This window comes from Aythya ferina (assembly GCF_964211825.1).
Source record: "Aythya ferina genome assembly, chromosome: 29".
Taxonomy (NCBI): domain Eukaryota; kingdom Metazoa; phylum Chordata; class Aves; order Anseriformes; family Anatidae; genus Aythya; species Aythya ferina.
In genome coordinates this window covers 908,420-931,340 of record NC_140326.1, presented here as the reverse complement: position 1 = coordinate 931,340, position 22,921 = coordinate 908,420, and the positions used below count along the sequence as shown (strand labels likewise).

General features: G+C 48.4%; 5 protein-coding genes across 5 annotated transcripts; all 5 read left to right on the top strand.

The window, feature by feature from the left end:
* The first annotated feature begins 4,866 nt into the window (after positions 1 to 4,866).
* LOC311424997 (uncharacterized protein) lies at positions 4,867 to 6,555 on the top strand. The gene is made up of 2 exons (XM_084500475.1): positions 4,867 to 4,902; positions 6,016 to 6,555. Exon 2 carries the CDS (start codon positions 6,037 to 6,039, stop codon positions 6,295 to 6,297), a length of 261 nt encoding a protein of 86 aa, XP_084356601.1. The 5' UTR covers positions 4,867 to 4,902; positions 6,016 to 6,036; the 3' UTR covers positions 6,298 to 6,555.
* Positions 6,556 to 11,098: 4,543 nt separating this feature from the next.
* Positions 11,099 to 11,377, top strand: LOC311424996 (uncharacterized protein; the record flags this gene model as incomplete). The annotated part of the gene is made up of 1 exon (XM_084500474.1): positions 11,099 to 11,377. The coding sequence occupies one exon, from the start codon at positions 11,099 to 11,101 to the stop codon at positions 11,375 to 11,377; it is 279 nt and encodes a 92-aa protein (XP_084356600.1).
* A 2,805-nt stretch (positions 11,378 to 14,182) lies between these two features.
* On the top strand, positions 14,183 to 14,461 carry LOC311424995 (uncharacterized protein; the record flags this gene model as incomplete). The annotated part of the gene is made up of 1 exon (XM_084500473.1): positions 14,183 to 14,461. The coding sequence occupies one exon, from the start codon at positions 14,183 to 14,185 to the stop codon at positions 14,459 to 14,461; it is 279 nt and encodes a 92-aa protein (XP_084356599.1).
* A 3,005-nt stretch (positions 14,462 to 17,466) lies between these two features.
* On the top strand, positions 17,467 to 18,316 carry LOC311424980 (uncharacterized protein; the record flags this gene model as incomplete). The annotated part of the gene is made up of 2 exons (XM_084500470.1): positions 17,467 to 17,495; positions 17,996 to 18,316. The coding sequence occupies exon 2, from the start codon at positions 18,017 to 18,019 to the stop codon at positions 18,314 to 18,316; it is 300 nt and encodes a 99-aa protein (XP_084356596.1). The 5' UTR covers positions 17,467 to 17,495; positions 17,996 to 18,016.
* Positions 18,317 to 21,275: 2,959 nt separating this feature from the next.
* Positions 21,276 to 21,575, top strand: LOC311424981 (uncharacterized protein; the record flags this gene model as incomplete). Its single annotated transcript, XM_084500471.1, has 1 exon — positions 21,276 to 21,575. The coding sequence occupies one exon, from the start codon at positions 21,276 to 21,278 to the stop codon at positions 21,573 to 21,575; it is 300 nt and encodes a 99-aa protein (XP_084356597.1).
* Positions 21,576 to 22,921: the final 1,346 nt, after the last annotated feature.

The window sequence follows — 22,921 nt, the reverse complement described above, 5'->3', positions numbered from 1 at the left end:
TGGTTTATTCCTATGGCACAGGCTTTATTACACTCTCCCTTGGACCACTGGGAAGCAAAGTAAAGTCAGGTCACTGGAGTATGAGCTCGAGCAGGCTGAAAACCCAGCTGAGTCTCTAGCAGGATCAGCAGAGGATAACTGGCAGAGTCTTTGCAGCTTTCAACATGTTTGAGAGATATTTTTTATATTATTTAATAACAAGCCTACATCGTACTTCCTAGTGGTTACGTAGGAAACCTCCCATGGCTGGGCTGCTCACCTTATCTAAAGCCCACTGGGGACACTACGCAAAGGCTGCAAAAATGCAAACGGCAACGTCACCTTGCATGGAAATCTCGATCCCCTGCTCTTGCAGCACTTTCTAAACAGAAGCAATGATAATCCGTGCTGTCTTTCCAGATCATCATGAAGATGAGTGGGGGGAACCGTAGTGGTTATTAGAAGTTAAAAGAATGTATTTCAGATTCTGATTCTCCAGAAAGACAGCTTAGGGTTTAGAAACAGAAAAGCCATCCCAGCAACAGTCAAAATGCTCTTGTACTTGAAGATGAGCTGAACAGTGTCCTGGCATTGCCCCAGGCCCTGGAAACACCTTTCTGACCACACTGTCTGCAGTCTCCCTGCCTGCCAGGGTGCAAACCTGAAACAAAATGAGGCAGTGAAGTTTTTCTTTTTCCTCTTTCAGATTTTTCACTGTCTCCGAGGGAGATGCTCCCGCCGGAACAGGGGCTACAACAATGACATCCCCTCGCACTACAGAGGATGCCAAGGGTGCTCCTCAAGCATTGAGGGACGGGGCTCCTTCTTCTTTGGCGGGGATGGCTCCGTCACCTGCAGCCGGGAAGCTTCGCCCTGCCCAGTCATGCCAGCATCCTCCACCTGCAGTGTTTCAGCGGGGTACAGCTGTGGCGGGGACGGGGCTGTTATCATAAGTAGTGGTGACAGTGGGGGGATGTCCAGCTGGAACACTGCAGGAGGCACAGTCCCAGCCTACAGCACCCGGCGGGGAGCAGGATACGGCATCGAGGACACGGGACGGAGAATGGTTGGCAGCTCAGGGGGTGGTGGAGGATCCAGCTGCTACTCTGGGAATTTGGGCATCGGTGCGGGAAGAGGCTCCAGCTATGGAGGCTATGCATGCCACAGAGAAAATGCTTTAACCGCAGGTGGGAGCAGCGGGGAATTGGGGTTCTCTAGTGGAGCATCGGGCTATGGCAGTGGGGAGTTCTCCAGCCCAGAGCTGAGCTCTGGAGGTGCTGGGTCCTCCCAGGCCATGCAGCAGAAGTGCCCCGTGGTCATTCCCGACATTGAGACCCAACAGAGCAAGCAGAGCTGCCACTGGCCCGCCAGCCAGAAGAAATGAAGGACCCAGCAGCCGCCCCTGCCCATGCAGACATGCCCTGGATGTGCCACGCTGAGGCTTTTCCCATGGACCAGGAGCTTTGAATTCCTTACATCAGGCTGCACTTGTAATGCTGTTGGGAGCACCGCTGGGAAAAGGTCTTCATGCTTTGGTGGTTGGTTTGGCTTCCTCCTTTTTCTCATGGCTTGGGAAATAAAGCCTCATTGTCTGTGGGAACTTCAGTATCAGGATGGTTTCTTTAGTTTCTGGCTCCTTCATTCATAGCACAGGCAGATACTCAAAGAGTCTACTTGAAGATTTACTTTCCCCTACATATGACATATGTTTCACAACAAGACCTAAATGTAATTTAACTTTAGTACAAGTAAAATGCACGGCTTTCACCAGCAGGAGAAGCTGCTCCATGTGGCTCTTGGAGATGCTGGAGCTCCCCCTGATGCTTTCTCCACCAAGAGGAACCGCTCTGCCCTGCTGAGCCTTGGCAGGGGAGCGCAGGCCAGACCCTACAAGCTACGTTAAGCAGATATGCAAAACGCCCAGGTGATTTCCACCTGATTATTATTTACAGCGTGACCTTGGGAGTGCAAGGCTGTTTACTTGGAAACAATTACACGGCAGGCTCCCGTCCCAGCAAGATTGCAAGAGATGTCGTAAGCTGGAGCACGTAAACGTTTGCTTGCACCAGCAGCATGAGGCAACTCGAACAAGCTGGTTTCCTTCCTTGCAGCAACCTGCTTCATGACATTTTTTGATAGGATCAGGCCCTAAATTACGTGGAGGTAGAAGACAGTTCCTCTGTGCTGATGGGGCAGTGCGGGGGAGGCTCGAACGCCAGGTCCTCCTTGTGACTTGATATGTGCCAAAAGTTACAAGTTTCAGGATTGTTCTCTGGATTTTTGGACTCCTCCAAATGTTGGTAACAGAGAAAAAAACACCCGTAGATCTGTGCTCACTTAAATTTACAATTCTGCTGTAAAATATTTTTTACCTTTGCTTCTTTCACTCACCTGGGAGGATTTTGAACCTCTCGCCTCCATAAATAACCAGAAAACTTTGCCCTGATGTTCATAAAACACCACGCCTTACAAAAACCCAAATCCCCTGAGCTCCAGCCCTCTGTTCAGTGCCATGACAGGTATTTTCTTGCTGTAAAATGTTGTAAGACTGGAGACCTGTAGTGCAGGGAACATTACACAACATTTTGTCACCAGCCATAATAAATTCCGTTCTAAAATTAGTCATCCTTATCATTTATTTGCATCTACTTATATTTCTAAAATCTACCTCTTCATTATTGATTTCTATTATTTTCCCTGCTTCACCTGGTAGGATCATAGGTAGTGAAGAACTCAGAAAGCTCAAACAACTTCTGAGAGACTTCTAGAAGACCCAGTAAAACCTGGAGTAATAAAAAACTTTTTGGATATTCAACTAACTGACAAAAACAAAAACAAAACAGAAAAAAGAAGAAGAAAAAAAAATTCCACTAACACCACCCCCCAAAAAATGAAATAATTGAAATGTAGACCTGTTATTCACTGTTCCACCCAGCTCGTTCTTAGAGGCTCATCTCAACAAGCACAGCACGAGCTTGGCGCTAACCAGGCTAGATGATACAATAATAAAGTAGACACAGCAGAGGAGGATGCTTTTGCACCCAGAGTTTGAGCACAATGCTGCTGGGCCTGGGGCTACATCTCTTTGGATCCCTCCATCCCTGGGGCTGCTGCTCTTTGCATGCCAACGTGCAGGGCTTATCCCTCCAGCATGAAGCTGGGTGATGCAGAGGCTGGGTGTAAGAGCAGGCATGCACACTCGTGCGTTTGCACTTGCACGTTTCCCCTCCACTAATCACAATGAGGTAAGAGAGATTTGCTTTTCCTGGCTGCAGGTCTGCGATAGCATCCCAGAGCGTGTTGGCGCCTGCCAAAGCCCCTCTGCGTCTGTTTGTAAACAGGCACAGCAAATGGTAAACATGAATCTGGCATCTTGATGAAAGCCATGGACTGATTCCTCTGGATAGAAACTAAAGACATTTCTTTACAGATAGCATGTGGGAGGCAGCCCTCTGCTTCAGAAGCTCCATCGATCTCTGCCCACCAAAACCTCACAACTCCTGCGTCTGCAGAAGGAGCTAAGATGCAAAATGAGCAAAAACACTGAGTGAGCACTGCAGGAATGGCACAGTCTAATGGGAGAGAAAAGGAGAGATCAGGGCTGTTGCAGCTCAGCCCTGGGCCAGGAGCTGAGTAATTATTTGTGACATACAAAGCAGAGGTTGCACAGACGATTGCAGCGGAGCCGGGCATGCAGCAGCCCGCTGCTTTGCACCGCGGGGGGAGCTCACGCCGGGCATCAGGTGCAGGGTCATGGTCCCTGCCCTCTGTGCTTTCCTCACAGCTTACTCACAAGCAAGGTTTGCCCCATCGGCAGCTGTAGGCGTGCGTTTCCTGTCACAGACAGTGGCCACTTCAGGTACAGGTGACAAAAAAAAATAAATAAATAAAATAAAATAAAATAAAATAAAATAAAATAAAATAAAATAAAACAAAACAAAACAAAATATTTGAAAAACGATCATTTAAAAGTGCAATTTTCTTTGATGTTTTTCAGCGTTGGCCAGGAAAAATGTCAGCAATGAATACTAGTGGTAAGTGTGTCGATGCCAGTGTAATGGCTATAAACATCAGACTTGAGGGGAGAAAGACAAGTAGAGAAACCACACGGCATGTTGGGGGAATTCACAGGTACAAGGCAAGGCTTCCAAAAGTGGCCAGCATTTTTTCTGCCCAGCTCTTATGGGGCACTTTCCAGCTGTAGCTCTCAGTGCACTCCCCATGCCCCCATCTTCATTAACCATGTTTTATTGCTACAGAAAATGACACAGGCTGAGAGAGAGGGAGTCAAGATGGGGCCCTTGGCTGCTGACCCACACAGTTTGCTGGCACCTCCAGATGTCATACGGGTGAAGGCACCTTTAGAGATGCTTATAGAGGATGTGTGGTGGGGACTTTCTAATAGCTTGCCATTAGTTATGGCTGGATAGTGGTGGCTCTTGTCCACCATGCACGACCCTGCCAAAACACTGAGAGGCACCACAGCCAGGTGTTGTGACCTCTCCTCCCCGCCAGACTTAGGGCAAGAGGTTTCAGCAGGGCAGAAACCCAAAAAACGCCACCTTTGCCATCCATTTTGCAATATAAAACGCATCCGGGCATGACGGTGAGACAGCCAAGCCACCCACACGATTTTCACTCTTCGTGCATTACAACCCGTGTGGGGCAGGGTGGCAATTAAAGCTGTGTAACACAAGGAAGACAATCTACTATATGACAAGTCAATCAAAGGAACCAGGCTGAATAAGCTTTTGAAGGTGGTGGATAATTAGGGGTGGGGCTGTTTTGTAAATACGTTGGTCATTTTTCCCCAGGGGTTATTGCATTTTCAGGAAGAGAGCTAGGAACCGTATAAAAGTTCTCAGATGGGAGAGCAGCTCATTCACTCAGCTCCACTCTCTCTTCACAGACTTCCCAGCCAAGGTAAGTTGTTGCTGCATGGCTAACATTGCATTCCTAGGAAAATCTGCTAAAATTAGATATGTTCTTACAGAGACAGCTTGGTCTGCAGGTGCTGGGATTATGGCCAGCCAAGTTCTGCCTCCCTGGCAGGGGCAATTTGCTCCATCAAAACTGGTCTCCAGACTGCTGATGCTAAGTAGCAGAAATATCAGATGTGAATGTATTTGGGTTGCTTCAGTGTTCATGATTTCTAGTATTTGAAGGACAAACTGGAAACAAAAGAGTAAAGAAGGGGATGTGGAATGAATGAGAGATGGCAGGCTGATTTTTCAGAAGAAACCTTCAGGTTCAGCCAGGGACTCTAATTGCTCTTATGAACCTGATTCCTTTACCTAACTGTTTTAGAATATGTAAATCTTCAGGAGCCGTAGGTATTTAGCTGTCATTATAGACATTTAGGAAATAACTGAGAAGGCAGATTTAACTTATGAGAGGAAGTAGCCTGAAGAGCCTATGGATCTTCTGAACTGCTGAAACATCAGCTCCAGGGGCTCGGTTCCCCTGAAGGTGGTCAGATGTGCCCACCAGATATTCCTCATGCTCTAGGAAGTCAGGCAGCAGTGAGCTGTGGGTGTGCAGGGAGCAGAGGGTGAGGAGGCCAGAAGGAGGGAGGAAGGCATAGGAGTTTCTTCATTTTGGGAAACCGGCTTTGAAAGTGTATTTTGCTGCTGCTCCAATACCAGCAGTCCCAGCTGAAAATTCATTGACTGTGCCTGGGAGCCCAGTTTTTCAGACCCTTGTGCCCCAGCATAGACTGACAGTGGGCAGTGCATTCGTTCCTCCCTTGCACAGCTTCTCCCAGGACATTTTGCACGAGTGCTCATGGGATGCATCAAGGGAGAGCAGGGAAAGGGAATGTGGAGCCAGGCAGAAATGGAGACTGGGGCCGTGGTGAGGGCATTTTTCTGGTGCCAATGATGTGGGAATGAAGCTCCAAGGTGGGAAAGCAGGGTGGGTGGGTGGGCAAACCCTGCCTAGCCCAAGCAATCTCGTAAACACACCGAGGAAATCTGAATGCAAAGCAGGGTGTGGAAAGCTTTGTGCATCTAACTACGAGGGTTTTCTCTTCCCCAGGCTCCCCGCACTGATCAAAAAATGTGCTCCCGTGGAGACAGAGGCTGCCACAGCAATGAGAGCTCCTCCTGCCACAGCGGCAGCTCTTCCTGCCATGGCTCCGAGGAGGTCGTCTGCCACGAAGTGAGCGCCGTGCAGGATGTGACACCAGTGGTGGTCCTGCAGCCCCAGGGCCCCGTGGTCACTGTGCCCGGGCAGGGTCCGGTGGCACCCGTCCCCTGCCAGCAGCAGCAGCAGCAGATCAAGCAGCCAGTGCAGTGGCCCCCGCAGCAACAAAAGTGAAGGGCCGAGGATGCAGCGACGGTCAGCCGGCTGCGGGGCTGCGCTCGCCCCTCGCCTCCGCAGGGTGCAGCCCTGAGCTTGGGCAGGTCCTGCCCCTTCCCTCCAGCGCAATGTGCCTCTCCTGCTCCTGCGACGTGGTGTTAGCACGTCCGAAATGTGATTTGCCCTCTTGCGAGCAAGTATTTGAATCCATTAATTTCCTGCTTCTGTCTCCAGTAGCAAAGATGTGATATATATTAAAACCTAAAGCTCACAAAATGTGCTGGTGTCCTGGTGTGTTTCCAACATTACTGCGTTTAGCATCATTTCCAAGCTCACCTTTATGAATGAGAGCTGCCTTTCACAGCCTGCAGACAGCTGCCCCCCTTCCCACGGCACCTCCCAGGCAGCAGTGATGTGCTACAGCTCCGGTCCCCAAACCTTCAGCACCTGCCAGGCAGATCCAGGCACTGGGTTGGGCAAAACTGTCTGGGGCTGGAGTTTAAGGTCACCCTTGGATCTGCGATGCCAGACCCTGAGGCTCAGACTCTTGGCACATTTTGAAAGAGCAAAACCTAAAAGCAAAGCCTTGGATTTGCAATGCTGAGTCCTCCATACATGGCTGCCAACCACAAAAGCAGACTCCTTCTAGGAAACCTAAAAGTCACTGATGACCATAAACAAAAGGGCATAAGGAGAGGGAGGACCCCATTATACTTAATCATCCTTCTGATCTATTCTAGATATGGAACATGGGGTTAGGCAGATATTTTGTGCAAACTTTACCTTCTTTGAAAATGCCAGCAAGGGCCCATATTGCCTAGATGAAATATTGGTTAATGGAAGAAAAAAAAAAAAAAAAAAGAAAAAGAAAAAGAATTTAAGTCAGACCATATGCTGCAGCATTGACTCCCATTGTGAACTCGAGACCTGTAACCACCACATACTGGGGAGGAGGGAGGAATTAAAATGCTGAGCTTTCCTAGCAGGTGGAGAAGAAGAAAAACATAAATAAAATAATATCAAATGGAGAGATGTCCATAAAAATCAGCAGCTGTGTTTCCATTTGCACTATCCGCAGCTTGCACCAGCACAGAGGCAGATTGCTGCCTAAACTCGTGCCTCTGTGGGATGAGAGCAGTATGGTGTGTAATGTGCTAGATATTTAATTAGCGAAGGGTTTGCACTGAGTCTTTGAAAGAAACGAGAAACTTATTATTAGCACTTGTTTTATTATAACTGTTAATTAAAATAATAAGGTGCATGGTTCCCATATGCAAGGGACACAATTGCAGATGGAAGGGTCAGAGATGTGCAGCCCTGTACTGGCAGGAATCATTGTGTGGTGCCACTGACTGTCCCCATCCACCAGCCACCAGGTACCTGTCTCCCCATGCCAAACCTACCCTACGGCACGCAGGACGTGGAAACCAAACCAGACAGGAGGTTCTGGGCTGGGCCTGAGCCTAACTGAAAGCCTTTGAGGGAAGGGGAGATAAAATCTCCTATCTTAGTTCTTTTATAGCAGTCCAAGTTCTCACCTACGTGCCTGGCTAAGCTGCAGTGTTGCAGGTTGTGTCATTCATTTAGGGATGAGTCCAAGGAACAGAGACAGCAAATCTCACCTTAGCTGGAGTTTTATTATCTCATCTCACTCGGCTGGGAAGAGGAGCCAGAAAGCAGATTGCATAAATTCAACAAGAAATTGTCCTCACCTCCCTCCTGCTGCGATGGCACCTGTGCCAAGAGCAACCTCCACAGGGGACATTTTCCGGATATGGCCTTGAGCCATCCAGCAGAAAAAGGGGGACAAGAAATGGGTTGCAACAAGCAAGTTAAACCAAGGCAAACATCAGAACTGGGAGAGGCGAGAAGGAGTGCCCCCGGACCACATTTCTCAGCATGAACCACAGCTATGGGATCCCACAGAGCTCATGGCTGCCTCCAGCTGCAAGCCCAGCCCACCACCTCCTACCAGGTTGAGTTCAAGCTGAAGAAGGATGCCCCCCAGGGGAGCACACCATTTCAGGCCCTGGGTACTCATGCTGGAAAGGTCACCTGGTGCTGGATACAAGGAAATCTCTTTCCACACCGTTTTTTTCTCTACTACACTTAGAGATAAGCAGGGCTACCCAGGAGTAGAGGGCTTTCCTACAGTAAATTGGGACTTCTTTTTGTCCTTGTTTTATCTTTGTCTGTGGTATTATCTTCTAGATGACATGTTAGAAATTATATAAAAGCTTAGTCCAAAAACCTCTTTATTATCATTTTTAATAATTAAATGTGATTTATCAGTGAAAAAAAAATAAAAAATGAAATAATTTTTTTTAAAAATCAAGGAATATTCCTTATAAAGTATCTCTCACTTGAACTATTTAAAGTAAACAAATTGTTTGGATTTAGGCAGAGCCAAGTCAAGACGTAGCGGGTAAAAACAGAGCTACAATCTACAAATAAGTTTCCATAAATGATCCAGATCATCAGTTTAATCACGTACCTTACTGAACAACAGGGGTACAGTGTAAGAGGTAAAGCCAAGCTGAAGGGAAGGGGCTGAAAGAGGAGACCTTTACAGAGAAAGCAGTGATGAGGCACTGCAGGAGCATAGGGGCTCTGCTGTCCCCTGACCACAGCAGTTTTTATTTGCTGCCCTTTCTTCCTGGTAGCTGATTCACCTCTTTTATTTTACCATCTGGTCTCTTCAATATGACAATAGATTTACTTCCACATGTGACCAAAGGTTTCTAAAGGCATCACCTAGCTACAGCCTAAACAAAACATTGCAGCAAAGTATTTATAGGTTCATTCTGTACGTTGTGATACTGAGGCACAGACACAAATAGGCCAGTTTGAGGGATCCCGGTGAGTCAGGAGAGCATCACCCAAAATCAGTTGTGCCTGATGTCTAATCCCACAATGCCATCCCTGTGCTGACACATTCTTGCCTTTTATGTGAGAAGAAAATGTAATTGCTGGGTGAAATGGGCATGACCTGTATGGGGACATGGGAAGGAAACCTGGAGTTCACCTGTGATTCACATGAAAATCCAGACTCGAGAGCATGTACTTCTACCGCAGTTGGCTGGTTTGTTTGTTTTTTCTTGAGCTACAGCCCTGTCCAATGTGTATTTCTGCAAGAACTGCAGAACTGAAAGCAGGGCAACAATACCAGGAGAGTGCTCTCCAGCTAACAGTTCATATATCATCTTCAACATTCCTTCAACATAACTAGATGATCTTCAAGGTCCCTTCCAACCCAAGACATTCTATGATTCTGTGATTGTATGATTCTATGATCATTGTGAAGTTTAAGAACTTCCACCTTATGCTGGAGGCAGGCACATGGCTCACCTGCTTACAACCTCAACTGGTAAAAATTTCCCACAAGTAAGCTAAAGACACATTTCATTTAAAATTTTAAGAGGTAAATAGGAATAAATTAAAGGACAAAGGAAAACAGGAACAGAGAGTAACTACACCTCTGGGAGCACGAGTGGGACTTAAGAGTGGTGGGTGCACCTCAACACATTGTGCCCTAGGCACTCCATACCACTGCCATCGGCACAGTATTGCAGAATTAGGCTAAGGCAGCATCTACAAGAGGAAAAAGAATCTTTGATAGGACATACCGTATAGACAGGTTGGAATTATCCATGAGGGACTTACGAGGGCTAATTCCGAATCTCTCATTAAAGTTTCCGGTTCCATTGAGCAATTCAGTTAGAATATTCCTGCCCTAAACATAATCCCCATGAGTTCCCATTAGTAATCAGTTTTCTTCACACACAGGTGTGATGACGTTTAGCTCTCAGTCCATGTGACATCCCGGCATAGCTTGAAGAATTAGTGTTTCTGAATTACAAACACCTCTTCCGCTTGATACTTGCTGTCCATGACCAGATCTATTAGTATCTTCAGTACTGGCGTCACTTCACGCAAAATACCTTCCAATCTCTTTCATAGGGAGGTGAAGGAATTAAAGCACTATTAATAACCTATGGGACAATTAAAATGCTAAAAGTACAGTGCATCAAAGGGAAAATGTCGGAAGCTGAATACAGTGGATAAAAATGGGCTGGGATATGTAATTAGGTTACACTTGCCAAGAGATGTCTCATGTCCCAGATAACCCTCTGGAACAGTATAAAAGCTCTCTCATCCTGGTTTCCTTCATTCGCTTCTCTGCTCCTATACACCTTCATTTCTGTTGCTGAAGGGGTGAGTTTAATTTTTCTGTTTCTCCTGAGTTTCTCTACAATACCATCTGCTTTCATAGAAGCTCTGGTAGAGTTGGAGTATGATACCTATTTCTTCCCCCTGGGCCTTGGATATGCCAGTGACCAAGTTCTTGTTACCTATGAATGAACATAAATGTTAAGTGGGATGTAGACTTCACAGGAAGAGGCACAAAACAAAACAAAACAAAACAACAGAAAGATTGGAAAATACCAAGAGAAGAGGAGAGTCAGAGAGCTTTATGGAAAGGAGAATTCTGAAGTTTTCAAAGAAAAGGCACTGGAGGCTCTGGGACAGCTTATGGGCAAGGGATAGTTTGAGTAATTTTTTGTCTGAGGAGAAAATGGCACCTGTAAAAGGTCATTTTTTTAGTGGGGGATGTAAATCCTTTCCCAATACCTAAGCAGCATTTAAATAATCTTCTTGTCCATGAAGAAGAAATTAGGAAGAAAATGGGAAGCTCCAGAGCAAATTAAGGCAAGCAGGTAGGAACTTGCACATTGGTGACTTCTGTATCAGTATGACGGTCTCTCTCTTTCTCTCTCCCTCTCTTTTTTCCCCACAGCTTTGCCGACTCCCCAGAAAGATGTGCTCCCGTGGATCCTGCCACAGCCGCGAGACCTCCTGCCACGGCTCCCGCTCTTCCTGCCATGACTCTGGGTCCTCCTGCCACTATACCTTCCAGAGGGAACCCGTCCCACAGTTCCCCTGTGTGACGCCATGCTGCCCCCCCGTGCAGCGCTACTGCCCCCCCGTGCAGACCTACTGCCCCCCTGTGCAGCGCTACTGCCCCCCTGTGCAGCCCTACTGCCCCCAGTACACCAAGAACATCTGCAAGCTGCCGCCAACATACCCCAAGTACTAGTAGCAGGATCCAGACACGGACTCGCCAACACCAGCTGCCTCCTCCCGCGGATTCTCTCGATGCCTAAAGCTCAAGTCGCCATCTCTCCATTCCCATTTTTGGTTTATGTGAATCCTTAAATACCTCTTTTGTGATCTGAATTTTCTTCAAAATATAAATATGATCTGTTTCAATGTATTTAGCATGCAAGACCCATTCTTTGTTCTTCTCTAAAAGGCTGGGAATGATTTATTCTAGTAGTGGCTTATATATGATATTTCTGTGTCATCCTCCAAAGGTGTAGATAAGACAATAAAATTTCATTTCCAAATATAGAAAATGTTTATGCTTTTTTACTCACTACATTTTTACATGAGAATTATCTTTACCTCTGTCTTCTTAGTCACAGCTCCTTGTTCTTCTCTTCTCAATCACCACAAAATGCCCACATCCCAAAGTTTCAAAATGAATGAAAGCCAGTCATTCCAGACACACTTCTGCAGCAGACGAATGCATTTATGTACAGCAAAGGGAGCTTGTCTGCACCCTGGTTAGCCTGGGACTGTCATTCTCACTTCCCTAGTTCGGCAGTGCCACATACTGTGTTTGTTACTCTGACTCAGAATTGCAAAGGTTTTGAGGTGTCTAATAAATGCAAATAGGCACCTAGAGGACTTCTCTAACCCTCCTCTTTCACTGAACTTCAAATTACTGTTTTCAGCAAATATTGCACACACTTTAAAATAAATGTGAAATCTCTGTCTACTTTTTACAACCTAAGACAATTCTTATCTCCCCAGTCACCAGCCCATCTAGCTGAGACATCTATTCTAGAACAGGATCGCTCGCTTCCTTCTGCCAGTTCCTCTCCATCAGTTTCACAAAGAGCTCCACAATTAGCTTCAGCCTAAATGACTAACTTCTAGTAGCTACAATGGGGTGAAATTAATGCACCCTGCAAGACAGAGAACCAACACAAGGGTCTTCCCAAAGTATACTGCTTTATCAACCTTGTTGAACCATTCCTACATTCCTTAGAACTCACAGTGCTGTGCAGAAGGCTCCAGATGAGATTTTCTTAAACAAAGGCAAGCTTATTTTTTGCTGAATCATGGCTTGAAAAATAAAAAATAATTAAAAATAAACAATATATATAATAATTTAAAAAAATATATATAAATCCAACCAGAACATGGAGGCATGCTGTCCCAGGATGTGTTTTCAGGTTCAGAATGAGTTAGCATCTCAACAACACTGACAAAGTAGCAAGATTTTTTTTATTTCTTTTTTCATTTGACATGAAAATACACTTCAAAAGGCATCTCTACAGGGATAGCTGCCAATTCATGAACTCAGTAAGCAACTTTTCAGACCCTCTTGTTCTACTTGCAACAGCACTGATCCACAGGGTGCTCCTGAGGGTTCCGGCAGCTCCCACCTGGATAAAAATCACAAGAAAATAACAAATACCCATTTCATCATTGTAAAGTCAAGTCCTAAGCTGCTGTAAGAGAATCCCAATAGTAAAAGGTGAAGCACTGCAATGAGTTAAAAACTACAAATCTGCTTAAGTAAGGCAGAAGCCTGAAGCAATTGGGGATCTGAAAACAGGGGGCTAGTAGGTGAGAATTTCCCAGCACTTTCTGGTCAATATTTTAAATCCTCTTCTTCTAGGAGGAAAGCAAACAGGATGGTATCATGGCACAAGGAAAAACAGCCAATGGTTTGTGAACTCACAAACAGAATGAAAAAATTGGAATTGGAAACATCCTTGTAACGTCATTTCCAGTGTTGAGGCGTTAGGTGCATTTGAGCTAGTCACCAGGACTTCCCCCTAAGTATGGTCCATGTGAGTTGTGGATGTTAATTACTGTCCCTTGTGTCATGAAAAACATATCAACAAAAATGTGAGTCTGCCACATGGACAAAGGGACAGCATGCGGAGCAGGAGTCAACACTTTTGAATTGCACGTTGATGCAATACTGGTTGCCCAATGACAAATCACTCAATAACTTTAGGGTTAGGTTCTTTCTAATATGCAACTATGAAATTACCTTCAAAATCCCCTTATAAAGCAGATTAGGAAATCCATTGCCAATTAACATCTCAAGGGAAAACTACTAATTGTTTTTCCCGACTGTCAAATCGGAAGTGCTAAAAATTACACACAGAAGATAAATATGAACGTGACTACATGATTAATTGTCAGCATTGCCAAGAGATGCATAATTTCTTGGGCAAGCCTACTGCAAGTATATAAAAGTAGCCATCTCCTGCTCCTTCTTCATTCAGCTTCGCTTCTCAGTGCTCTTCCCTGCTCCGACAAAAGGTAAGTTGGACTACACTGAATTATCTGTTATGTGACATTAGGATACCACACAGGACATTTGGTTGACCGGTTCTGTGTTGAGACCTTGACTTTCTCTTAGATGTTTCTTGTTCTTAGTTTGTGACTGGGAGCCTTTGGGATCTAGCAAGGAACTAATTCCCAAACTACATAGAGACAGAGGGAGAGAAATTTCAGCTGAAGCACTGCTGAGAATCAGAAGTAAACATCAACCTTCAAATGCCATCAGAATTACTTTGCTGATTTCTAAAATTTCCACCAGAACTGGACCACCATAGATTATACCCTAAAAGACATGGCATTATCAATTTCAGAATCATCATTACGTACATATGACAAAGGACAGGAAAAAAACTTCAAGAGAGCAATAGGGAAAACCCTAAATAGAGTGCAAGAGCTTGGAGTAGTGTTGCTGTACAAGTGTGACAGTATCTTTCTCTCTCTTTCTTCCCCACAGCTTTGCCGACTCCCCAGAAAGATGTGCTCCCGTGGATCCTGCCACAGCCGCGAGACCTCCTGCCACGGCTCCCGCTCCTCCTGCCATGACTCGGGACCCTCTTGCCATTCCACCTTCCAGAGGGAACCTGTGCCACAGTTCCCCTGTGTGACGCCGTGCTGCCCCCCCGTGCAGCGCTACTGCCCTCCCGTGCAGACCTACTGCCCCCCTGTGCAGCGCTACTGCCCTCCCGTGCAGCCCTACTGCCCCCAGTACACCAAGAATATCTGCAAGCTGCCGCCAACGTACCCCAAGTACTAGCACCAGGATCTGCTCACCCAACGCCAGCTGCCTCCTCCTGCACACCCTGGACACCAGGAACCCATCCTTATGTCTGTCCCAGGGCTTCTGTCCCTTGCCTCACCACTAACCCACTTGAACTCTGCCATGAAGAATCCCGCAAACAGTCCTTCTTTCCAACCATACAGGAGATGGCCCTTCCAGGTGTGCCGGACACAGCTACCACCAGGAAGCCTTTGATGCTGCATGCTGCTCTATCAGGATCCTCTAAATGGGGAAGACAATAAAGCTTATAATTCATGAAACCCACATTCTCTTTCTGTTCCTTTGCTCACTTTCCAGGGCCTTAGAGGTCTTCTGGATTTTTCTCTCCAAGGTTCTCCTCCTTGACATGGGCACCATTTTCCCTATCTAGCAGCAACTATTCCCAGGGACATCAGGGAATAAAAGAGGCTCATTGGTAGAGGAAAAAGCTCTTAGCTCACAAGTCTCCATGTGCATCTCGGGGGCTGAGCAGCACAAAGCTCCCTCTCTTGACACAGATCATTTGCTGCCCCACACACCTTTGTCCCATGCTCTGGAAAAAAACTACAGCAAACACCACTGACTGCAAACTCTGGCTTTGGGGCACAAGCAGAGCTGTTCCCTGAAAGGGCAGGAAGGAGTTCAAAGCTGTCCATCCCTTAGGCAGTCCATGCAGTGAGCTACTCCAATGCCAGCTGCCTCATCCTGCACGCCCTAGGCCATGCAGAGCCCATCCTTACGGCTGTCCTGGGGACTCTGCCCCGTGCCTCACTGCTACCCCACATTAACTCTACCCTGAAGCATCCTGCAAGCAGTCCTTCTATCCAACAATGCAGGAGATGGCCCTTCCAGGTGTGCCAGGCACAGTTACCAACAGGAAACCTTTCATGCCGCGCACTGCATTTTCATGCTCCTTTAGCTGGGGAAACAATAAAACTTACAATTCATGAAACCCACATTCCCTTTGCATTTCTTTGCTCACTTTTCAGGGCCTTGGAGGTCTCCTGGATTTTTCTCTCCAATGTTCTTCTCCTTGACATGGGCACCATTGTCCCTGTCCAGCAGCAACTATTCCTAAGAATATCAGGGAACTAAAGAGACTCATTAGTGGAGGAAAAAGCTCTCCGCTTAAAAAATAAATCTAAGTACATCTCAGTGGCTGAGCACCACAAAGATCCTTCTCCTGACTCAGACCATCAGCTGTCCCACACACATTCCTACTCCCAGGCTCTGGGAAAAAAAAAAAACAACAGCAAAGACCACTGCCTGCAACCTCTGACTTTGGGGCACAATCAGAGCCATTCCCTGGAAGGGCAGGAAGGAGTTCACAGCTGTCTGTCCCTTAGGCAGTCCATGCACCAAGCTACTCCAACTTCAGCCGCACAGATTTGCCACATCACTGACTTCATATATATTAATGCCTCGGAGAAAAAAGAGAAGCCATACACTTCTCTCCACTATGCCACTTCTACTGGTCACTGGCATATGCTTTGGAGTTGAGAAATGGCCTAGCATGTGAATGTTGACCTCACATAAGATCCAGGTTCACTACTGTGACACCAATGCAGTCCCTGTAATCCCTTACGATGGAGAAACCATCAGACAATCCCTGATGAATGCAATCGAGGCTTGCTTTGGCCTTTCCTCTTGTACTCCCCTCAAAGAAAGGCACGCCATTGATGGCAGCTCCACACAGTCATATTTCCCTTAGCGGGACCTGAATGTGAGAGCTCAGAAACATCAGTGAGAGGGTGTAAAACGAGGATGCCCCACACAGGAAAGTCTTTGGATGGAGGCGGAGAGAGCAATGGAGAACGCCAATGGGACGCTGCAGGATGAAGCCTGCAGGCCAGCCAGGAGAAGACTGAGCACAAAATGGACACCCGCAGAGAGCAAGCACCAGGGTCAGAACCTGGGCACTTGAAGCCTCCTGGAGTTTGGGATCCACAGCAGAGTCAATGAATGTCCGTCAGCAATTCACACCATCCTTCCTTGCTGCAGAAAGTTCACTACAAGTCACTTCATTGCCTTTAGCCTAAGGTATTCCTTGGGCTGTGGAACACCCGGGTTCTGGAGAGATGGGAGAAGAGGTTCTGGGACCAGAGAGCCAGATAGTTGGATGACTCATGTTTTCCAAGGGGGATTAGCTGACACCTTCCTGGCTTTACACTTGACAGGATGACTCAAGTGGGACTAAAATCCAGCCTTAATATCCATCATGTTTCCCCCGGGGACAGGATGAAAAATTTCTCAAAGTTCAGCTGAAAATCTCCCTTGCTCAGAATCATTGCCTTCCACTCTTCCCTGCTCATGAACTCAGCTGATAAAAGTGTACGAAACGGCTGTAATGAAAAAAAAAAAAATAAGGAAAGGAAACCTGAATGGCCACAGACCACGGATTTGTTCTCTGAACTTCAGCAACAAGGAAACTTTGCTACAGGTGGGGAGAAAGGTGAGAGGCCCTTTCCTCTGGCAAGTGCAGAGCCAGGTGAAGAATCACAAAGAGTTTCCATTTAGCCATAGTACAGGGCCAAGGAAATCCCAGCAGACTGCCCAGCATCGAGCCAGGCCATGCTAATCCCATTTCCTCTTGCCGTAAAACAACACCTCAATTAACGTCCTGAGCTGTCTCTTGCACACAACGGTGTGCCTGCTGCAGGAGTCAGCATTTCTGAGCAATAACAACATTTCTCCCCCTGATGCAACCCCGGCTACCAATCAGCAACCCAGGGAATACTGATGAGCTTAGTGTCAGTCTCCAGGAAACGGGAAAGAGATCGCTTCCCCCATCCTCCTAGGGAAATCTCTGGCATTGAAAGATGGGAGAGAACACCGTGCGTCAGTGAGGAAGCACTAAGAATAGGGTAGCGCCAGCACGTGCCACACTGAGCGCGTGAAGAACCCCACCGCCCTTGTGCAGTGGTGTCTCATACCCGATGTGACCTCTGGGAGCTGTATAAAAGGCAGCTCAGCCCAGGGCTCCTCACTCGCTCACCGTCACATCCAGACACCGCTCCCTGCAGCTCCAGAGGTAAGAACATTTTCTCCTCATCCTCTTCCTCCTTCTGCTGCTGCTTCTGCTAGAGGAGAAGCTGGCACTGGGGGCCATGGTATCCTCCTGGGTGTGGGCACAAAGCTTTGTGTCATATCATCACACTCGATTACTGCTCCAGGAGAAGCTGGTGTGGGGTTGGGGATGGTGGGGCAGGAGAGGGGGCAGTGAGACAATGGCAAGGGAGCTCCCTGCAGGTGGCCCTGCACCCTGGGATGGGAAATGGTCTTCAGGACATGCTCGGAACACTAATTGCATTGGCGCAGTGGGACTAAGCTCCATGCAGGAAGGGCTGGAGCAAGACACAAGGGTAAGGCAGTCCTTAGGGCACATTCGGGTTGGGCTGAGAAGACACAGGAAAGAAAGAGGGCAAAGAGGAGAGATGGGGAAAAGGTATAATGAAAGAAAGGCGGGGACGAGGCTACGTGAGAAGTGCACCTGGGTCTCCTCTAACCAGGATGATCTCTTCCTCCTGACAGCTTTACCGACTCCCCGGAAAAATGTGCTCCCGTGGATCCTGCCACAGCCGCGAGACCTCCTGCCATAGCTCAGGGTCCTCCTGCCACGGCTCCCGCTCCTCCTGCCATGACTCGGGACCCTCCTGTCATTCCACCTTCCAGAGGGAACCTGTGCCACAGTTCCCCTGTGTGACGCCGTGCTGCCCCCCCGTGCAGCGCTACTGCCCTCCCGTGCAGACCTACTGCCCCCCTGTGCAGCGCTACTGCCCTCCCGTGCAGCCCTACTGCCCCCAGTACACCAAGAACATCTGCAAGCTGCCGCCAACGTACCCCAAGTACTAGCACCAGGATCTGCTCACCCAACGCCAGCTGCTTTCTCCTCCGCACTCTGGCCATGCAGCACCCATCCTTATGGCTGTCCCGGGGATTCAGTCCCGTGCTTCACCGCTACCCCGCGTGAACTCTGCCCGGAAGCATCCTGCAAGCAGTCCTTCTTTACAACCATGCAGGAGATGGCCCTTCCAGGTGTGCCGGACACAGCTACCACCAGGAAGCCTTTGATGCTGCATGCTGCTCTATCAGGATCCTCTAAATGGGGAAGACAATAAAGCTTATAATTCATGAAACCCACATTCTCTTTCTGTTCCTTTGCTCACTTTCCAGGGCATTAGAGGTCTTCTGGATTTTTCTCTCCAAGGTTCTCCTCCTTGACATGGGCACCATTGTCCCTGTCCAGCACGTACAATTCCTGGGGACATAAGGGGACAAAAGGGGACATAATGGGTATATCAGACACATTATCAGAACAAAAAGCTCTCACCTCACAAATCTCCATGTGCATCTCAGGGGCTGAGCAGCACAAAGCTCCCTCTCCTGACACAGACCATCAGCTGCACCACACACATTCCTTCTCCCAGGCTCTAGACAAACAGCAAGAGCAAACACCACTGCCTGCAAACTCTGGCTTTGGCGAACAAGCAGAGCTGTTCCCTGAAAGGGCAGGAAGCACTTCACAGCTGTCCGTCCCGTAGGCAGTCCATGCAGCCAGCTACTGCAAACTCAGCCCCACAGCTTTCCCACATCTCTGCCTTCAACTAGCTTAATGCCTCAGAAAAGAAGAGATGTCATGCACTTCTCCTCCCTGTGCCATCACGGCTGCTCAGTGAGGTATGCTTTGGTGTGGAGAAATGGCCTAGCAGGTGAATGTCGACCTCACGTAAGATCCAGCTTCACTACTGTGGCACCAATGCAGTCCCTGCAATCCCTCACGATGGAGAAACCATCAGACAATCCCTGATGAATGCAAACGAGCCGGTACCAACACCCACATCACTCAAAAACTGCATTTCATCACTCCACGTTGGCCTTTCCTCTTGTACTCCCCTCAAAGAAAGGCATGCCATCGATGGCAGCTCCACACAGTCATGTTTCCCTCAGCAGGACCTGAATGTGAGAGTTCAGAAATATTTGTGTGTGGGTGAAAACCGAGGATATCCCACTCAGGGAAGTCTTTGGAGGAGGTGGAGAGAGCGAGGGGGAACGCCAATGGGATGCTGCAGGCTGAAGCCTGAAGGCCAGCCACGAGAAGACTGAGTGCAGGATGGGCACACACAGAGGGCAAGCAACAGGGTCACCGCCTGGGCACTTGCAGCCTCCTGGGGTTTGGGATCCACAGCAGAGTCTCCAAACGACCCTCAGCAATTCACGCAATCCTCCCTTGCTGCACAAAGCTCAGTACGATTCACTGCATCGTCTCTAGCATAAGCTATTCCTTGGGCTGTGGGACATCCATGTCCTGGAGAGACTGAAGAAGAGGTTCTTGGAGCATGGAGCCAGTTAGTCGGATGGGGTAGTGTTTCCCAAAGCTGATGAGCTGACACCTTCCTGGCTTTACACTTGACAGGATGACTCAGGTGGCATTACAAATCCAGCCTTAATATCCGTTGTGTTGCGCATGGGGACACGGTGAAAAATTCCTCAGAGCTCAGCTGAAAATCTCCCTTGCTCAAAATCATTGCCTTCCACTCTTCCCTGCTCATGAGCTCAGCTGATAAAAGTGTACGAAACGGCTGTAATGAAAAAAAAAAAATAAGGAAAGGAAACCTGAATGGCCACAGACCACGGATTTGTTCTCTGAACTTCAGCAACAAGGAAACTTTGCTACAGGTGGGGAGAAAGGTGAGAGGCCCTTTCCTCTGGCAAGTGCAGAGCCAGGTGAAGAATCACAAAGAGTTTCCTTTTAGCCATAGTACAGGGCCAAGGAAATCCCAGCAGACTGCCCAGCATCGAACCAGGCCATGCTAATCCCATTTCCTCTTGCCGTAAAACAACACCTCAATTAACGTCCTGAGCTGTCTCTTGCACACAACGGTGTGCCTGCTGCAGGAGTCAGCATTTCTGAGCAATAACGACATTTCTCCCCCTGATGCAACCCCGGCTACCAATCAGCAACCCAGGGAATACTGATGAGCTTAGTGTCAGTCTCCAGGAAACGGGAAAGAGATCGCTTCCCCCGTCCTCCTAGGGAAATCTCTGGCATTGAAAGATGGGAGAGAACACTGTGCGTCAGTGAGGAAGCACTAAGAATAGGGTAGCGCCAGCACGTGCCGCACTGAGCGCGTGAAGAACCCCACCGCCCTTGTGCAGTGGTGTCTCATACCCGATGTGACCTCTGGGAGCTGTATAAAAGGCGGCTCAGCCCAGGGCTCCTCACTCGCTCACCGTCACATCCAGAAACTGCTCCCTGCAGCTCCAGAGGTAAGACTTGTTCTCCTCATCCTCTTTCTCCTCCTGCTGCTTCTGCTAGAGGAGAAGCTGGCACTGGGGGCCATGGTGTCTACCTGGGAGTGGGCGCAAAACATTGTGCTGTCTGCCACTGCTGAGGGCACACTCTGGCAGTGGCACCGAGAGCATCAGGTGCAGGGACAGAGACAGCAGGGGCTGGTGAAGAGACACCGAGGCCTCAGCAAGGGATGATCGGAAAGCAAGAATTCCCTGTGGATGCACCAGGTTCCTGGGATGAAAAAAGAGCTTCAGGACAAGCTGGGAAGGTGCCTTCATCAGCCTGGGGGACTAAGCTGCATGCAGGAAGGGACAGAGCAAGACACAAGGGTGAGGTAGGGCTCAGAGCGTATTCGTGTTGGACTGGGAAGACACAGGAAAGAAAGAGGGCAAAGAGGAGAGATGGGGAAAAGGTATAATGAAAGAAAGGCGGGGACGAGGCTACGTGAGAAGTGCACCTGGGTCTCCTCTAACCAGGATGATCTCTTCCTCCTTACAGCTTTACCGACTCCCCGGAAAAATGTGCTCCCGTGGATCCTGCCACAGCCGCGAGACCTCCTGCCATAGCTCAGGGTCCTCCTGCCACGGCTCCCGCTCCTCCTGCCATGACTCGGGACCCTCCTGTCATTCCACCTTCCAGAGGGAACCTGTGCCACAGTTCCCCTGTGTGACGCCGTGCTGCCCCCCCGTGCAGCGCTACTGCCCCCCCGTGCAGACCTACTGCCCCCCTGTGCAGCGCTACTGCCCTCCCGTGCAGCCCTACTGCCCCCAGTACACCAAGAACATCTGCAAGCTGCCGCCAACGTACCCCAAGTACTAGCACCAGGATCTGCTCACCCAACGCCAGCTGCTTTCTCCTCCGCACTCTGGCCATGCAGCACCTATCCTTATGGCTGTCCCGGGGATTCAGTCCCGTGCTTTACCGCTACCCCGCGTGAACTCTGCCCGGAAGCATCCTGCAAGCAGTCCTTCTTTACAATCATGCAGGAGATGGCCCTTCCAGGTGTGCCGGACACAGCTACCACCAGGAAGCCTTTGATGCTGCATGCTGCTCTATCAGGATCCTCTAAATGGGAAAGACAATAAAGCTTACAATTCATGAAACCCACATTCTCTTTCTGTTCCTTTGCTCACTTTCCAGGGCCTTAGAGGTCTTCTGGATTTTTCTCTCCAAGGTTCTCCTCCTTGACATTGGAACCATTGTCCCTGTCCAGCACGTACAATTCCTGGGGACATAAGGGGACAAAAGGGGACATAATTGGGTATTTCAGACAGATTATCAGAGCAAAAAGCTCTCACCTCACAGATCTCCATGTGTATCTGTCGTGGTTTAACCCGACCGGCAGCTAAACACCACGCAGCCGTTCACTCACCCTTCCCCTCCCTCTCTGGGACGGGGGAGAGAAATGGAAAGTGAAGCCCGTGAGTTGAGATAAGGACAGTTTAATAAGACAGGAAAATAATAATAACAATAATAATGATAATACAGTGATGATAATAGTACTACTACTAATAATGTGTACAAACAAGTGATGCACAATGCAATTGCTCACCACCCGCTGACCGATGCCCAGCCTAACCCTGAGCAGTCCGGCCCCCTCCCCCGGCTAGCCACCCCTATATATTGTTTAGCATGACATCAGATGGTATGGAATACCCCTTTGGCTAGTTTGGGTCACCTTTCCTGGGTCTGTCCCCTCCCAGCTCTTACTGCACCCCCAGCCTGCCTTTTGGCAGGACAGAGCAAGAAGCTGAGATGTCCTTGGCTTGGTATAAGCACTGCTCTGCAACAATTAAAACATCGGGGTGTTATCAGCACTCTTCTCATCCCAAGCCAAAACACAGCATACCACCAGCTACTAGGAAGAAAATCAACTCTGTTCTAACTGAAACCAGGACAGCATCTCAGGGGCTGAGCAGCACAAAGCTCCCTCTCCTGACACAGACCATCAGCTGCACCACACACATTCCTTCTCCCAGGCTCTAGACAAACAGCAAGAGCAAACACCACTGCCTGCAAACTCTGGCTTTGGCGAACAAGCAGAGCTGTTCCCTGAAAGGGCAGGAAGCACTTCACAGCTGTCCGTCCCGTAGGCAGTCCATGCAGCCAGCTACTGCAAACTCAGCCCCACAGCTTTCCCACATCTCTGCCTTCAACTAGCTTAA

Bases quoted from the DNA above. Each gene is read 5' to 3' on its own strand.
- LOC311424997 (XM_084500475.1), top strand. From the start codon at position 6,037: ATGTGCTCCCGTGGAGACAGAGGCTGCCACAGCAATGAGAGCTCCTCC.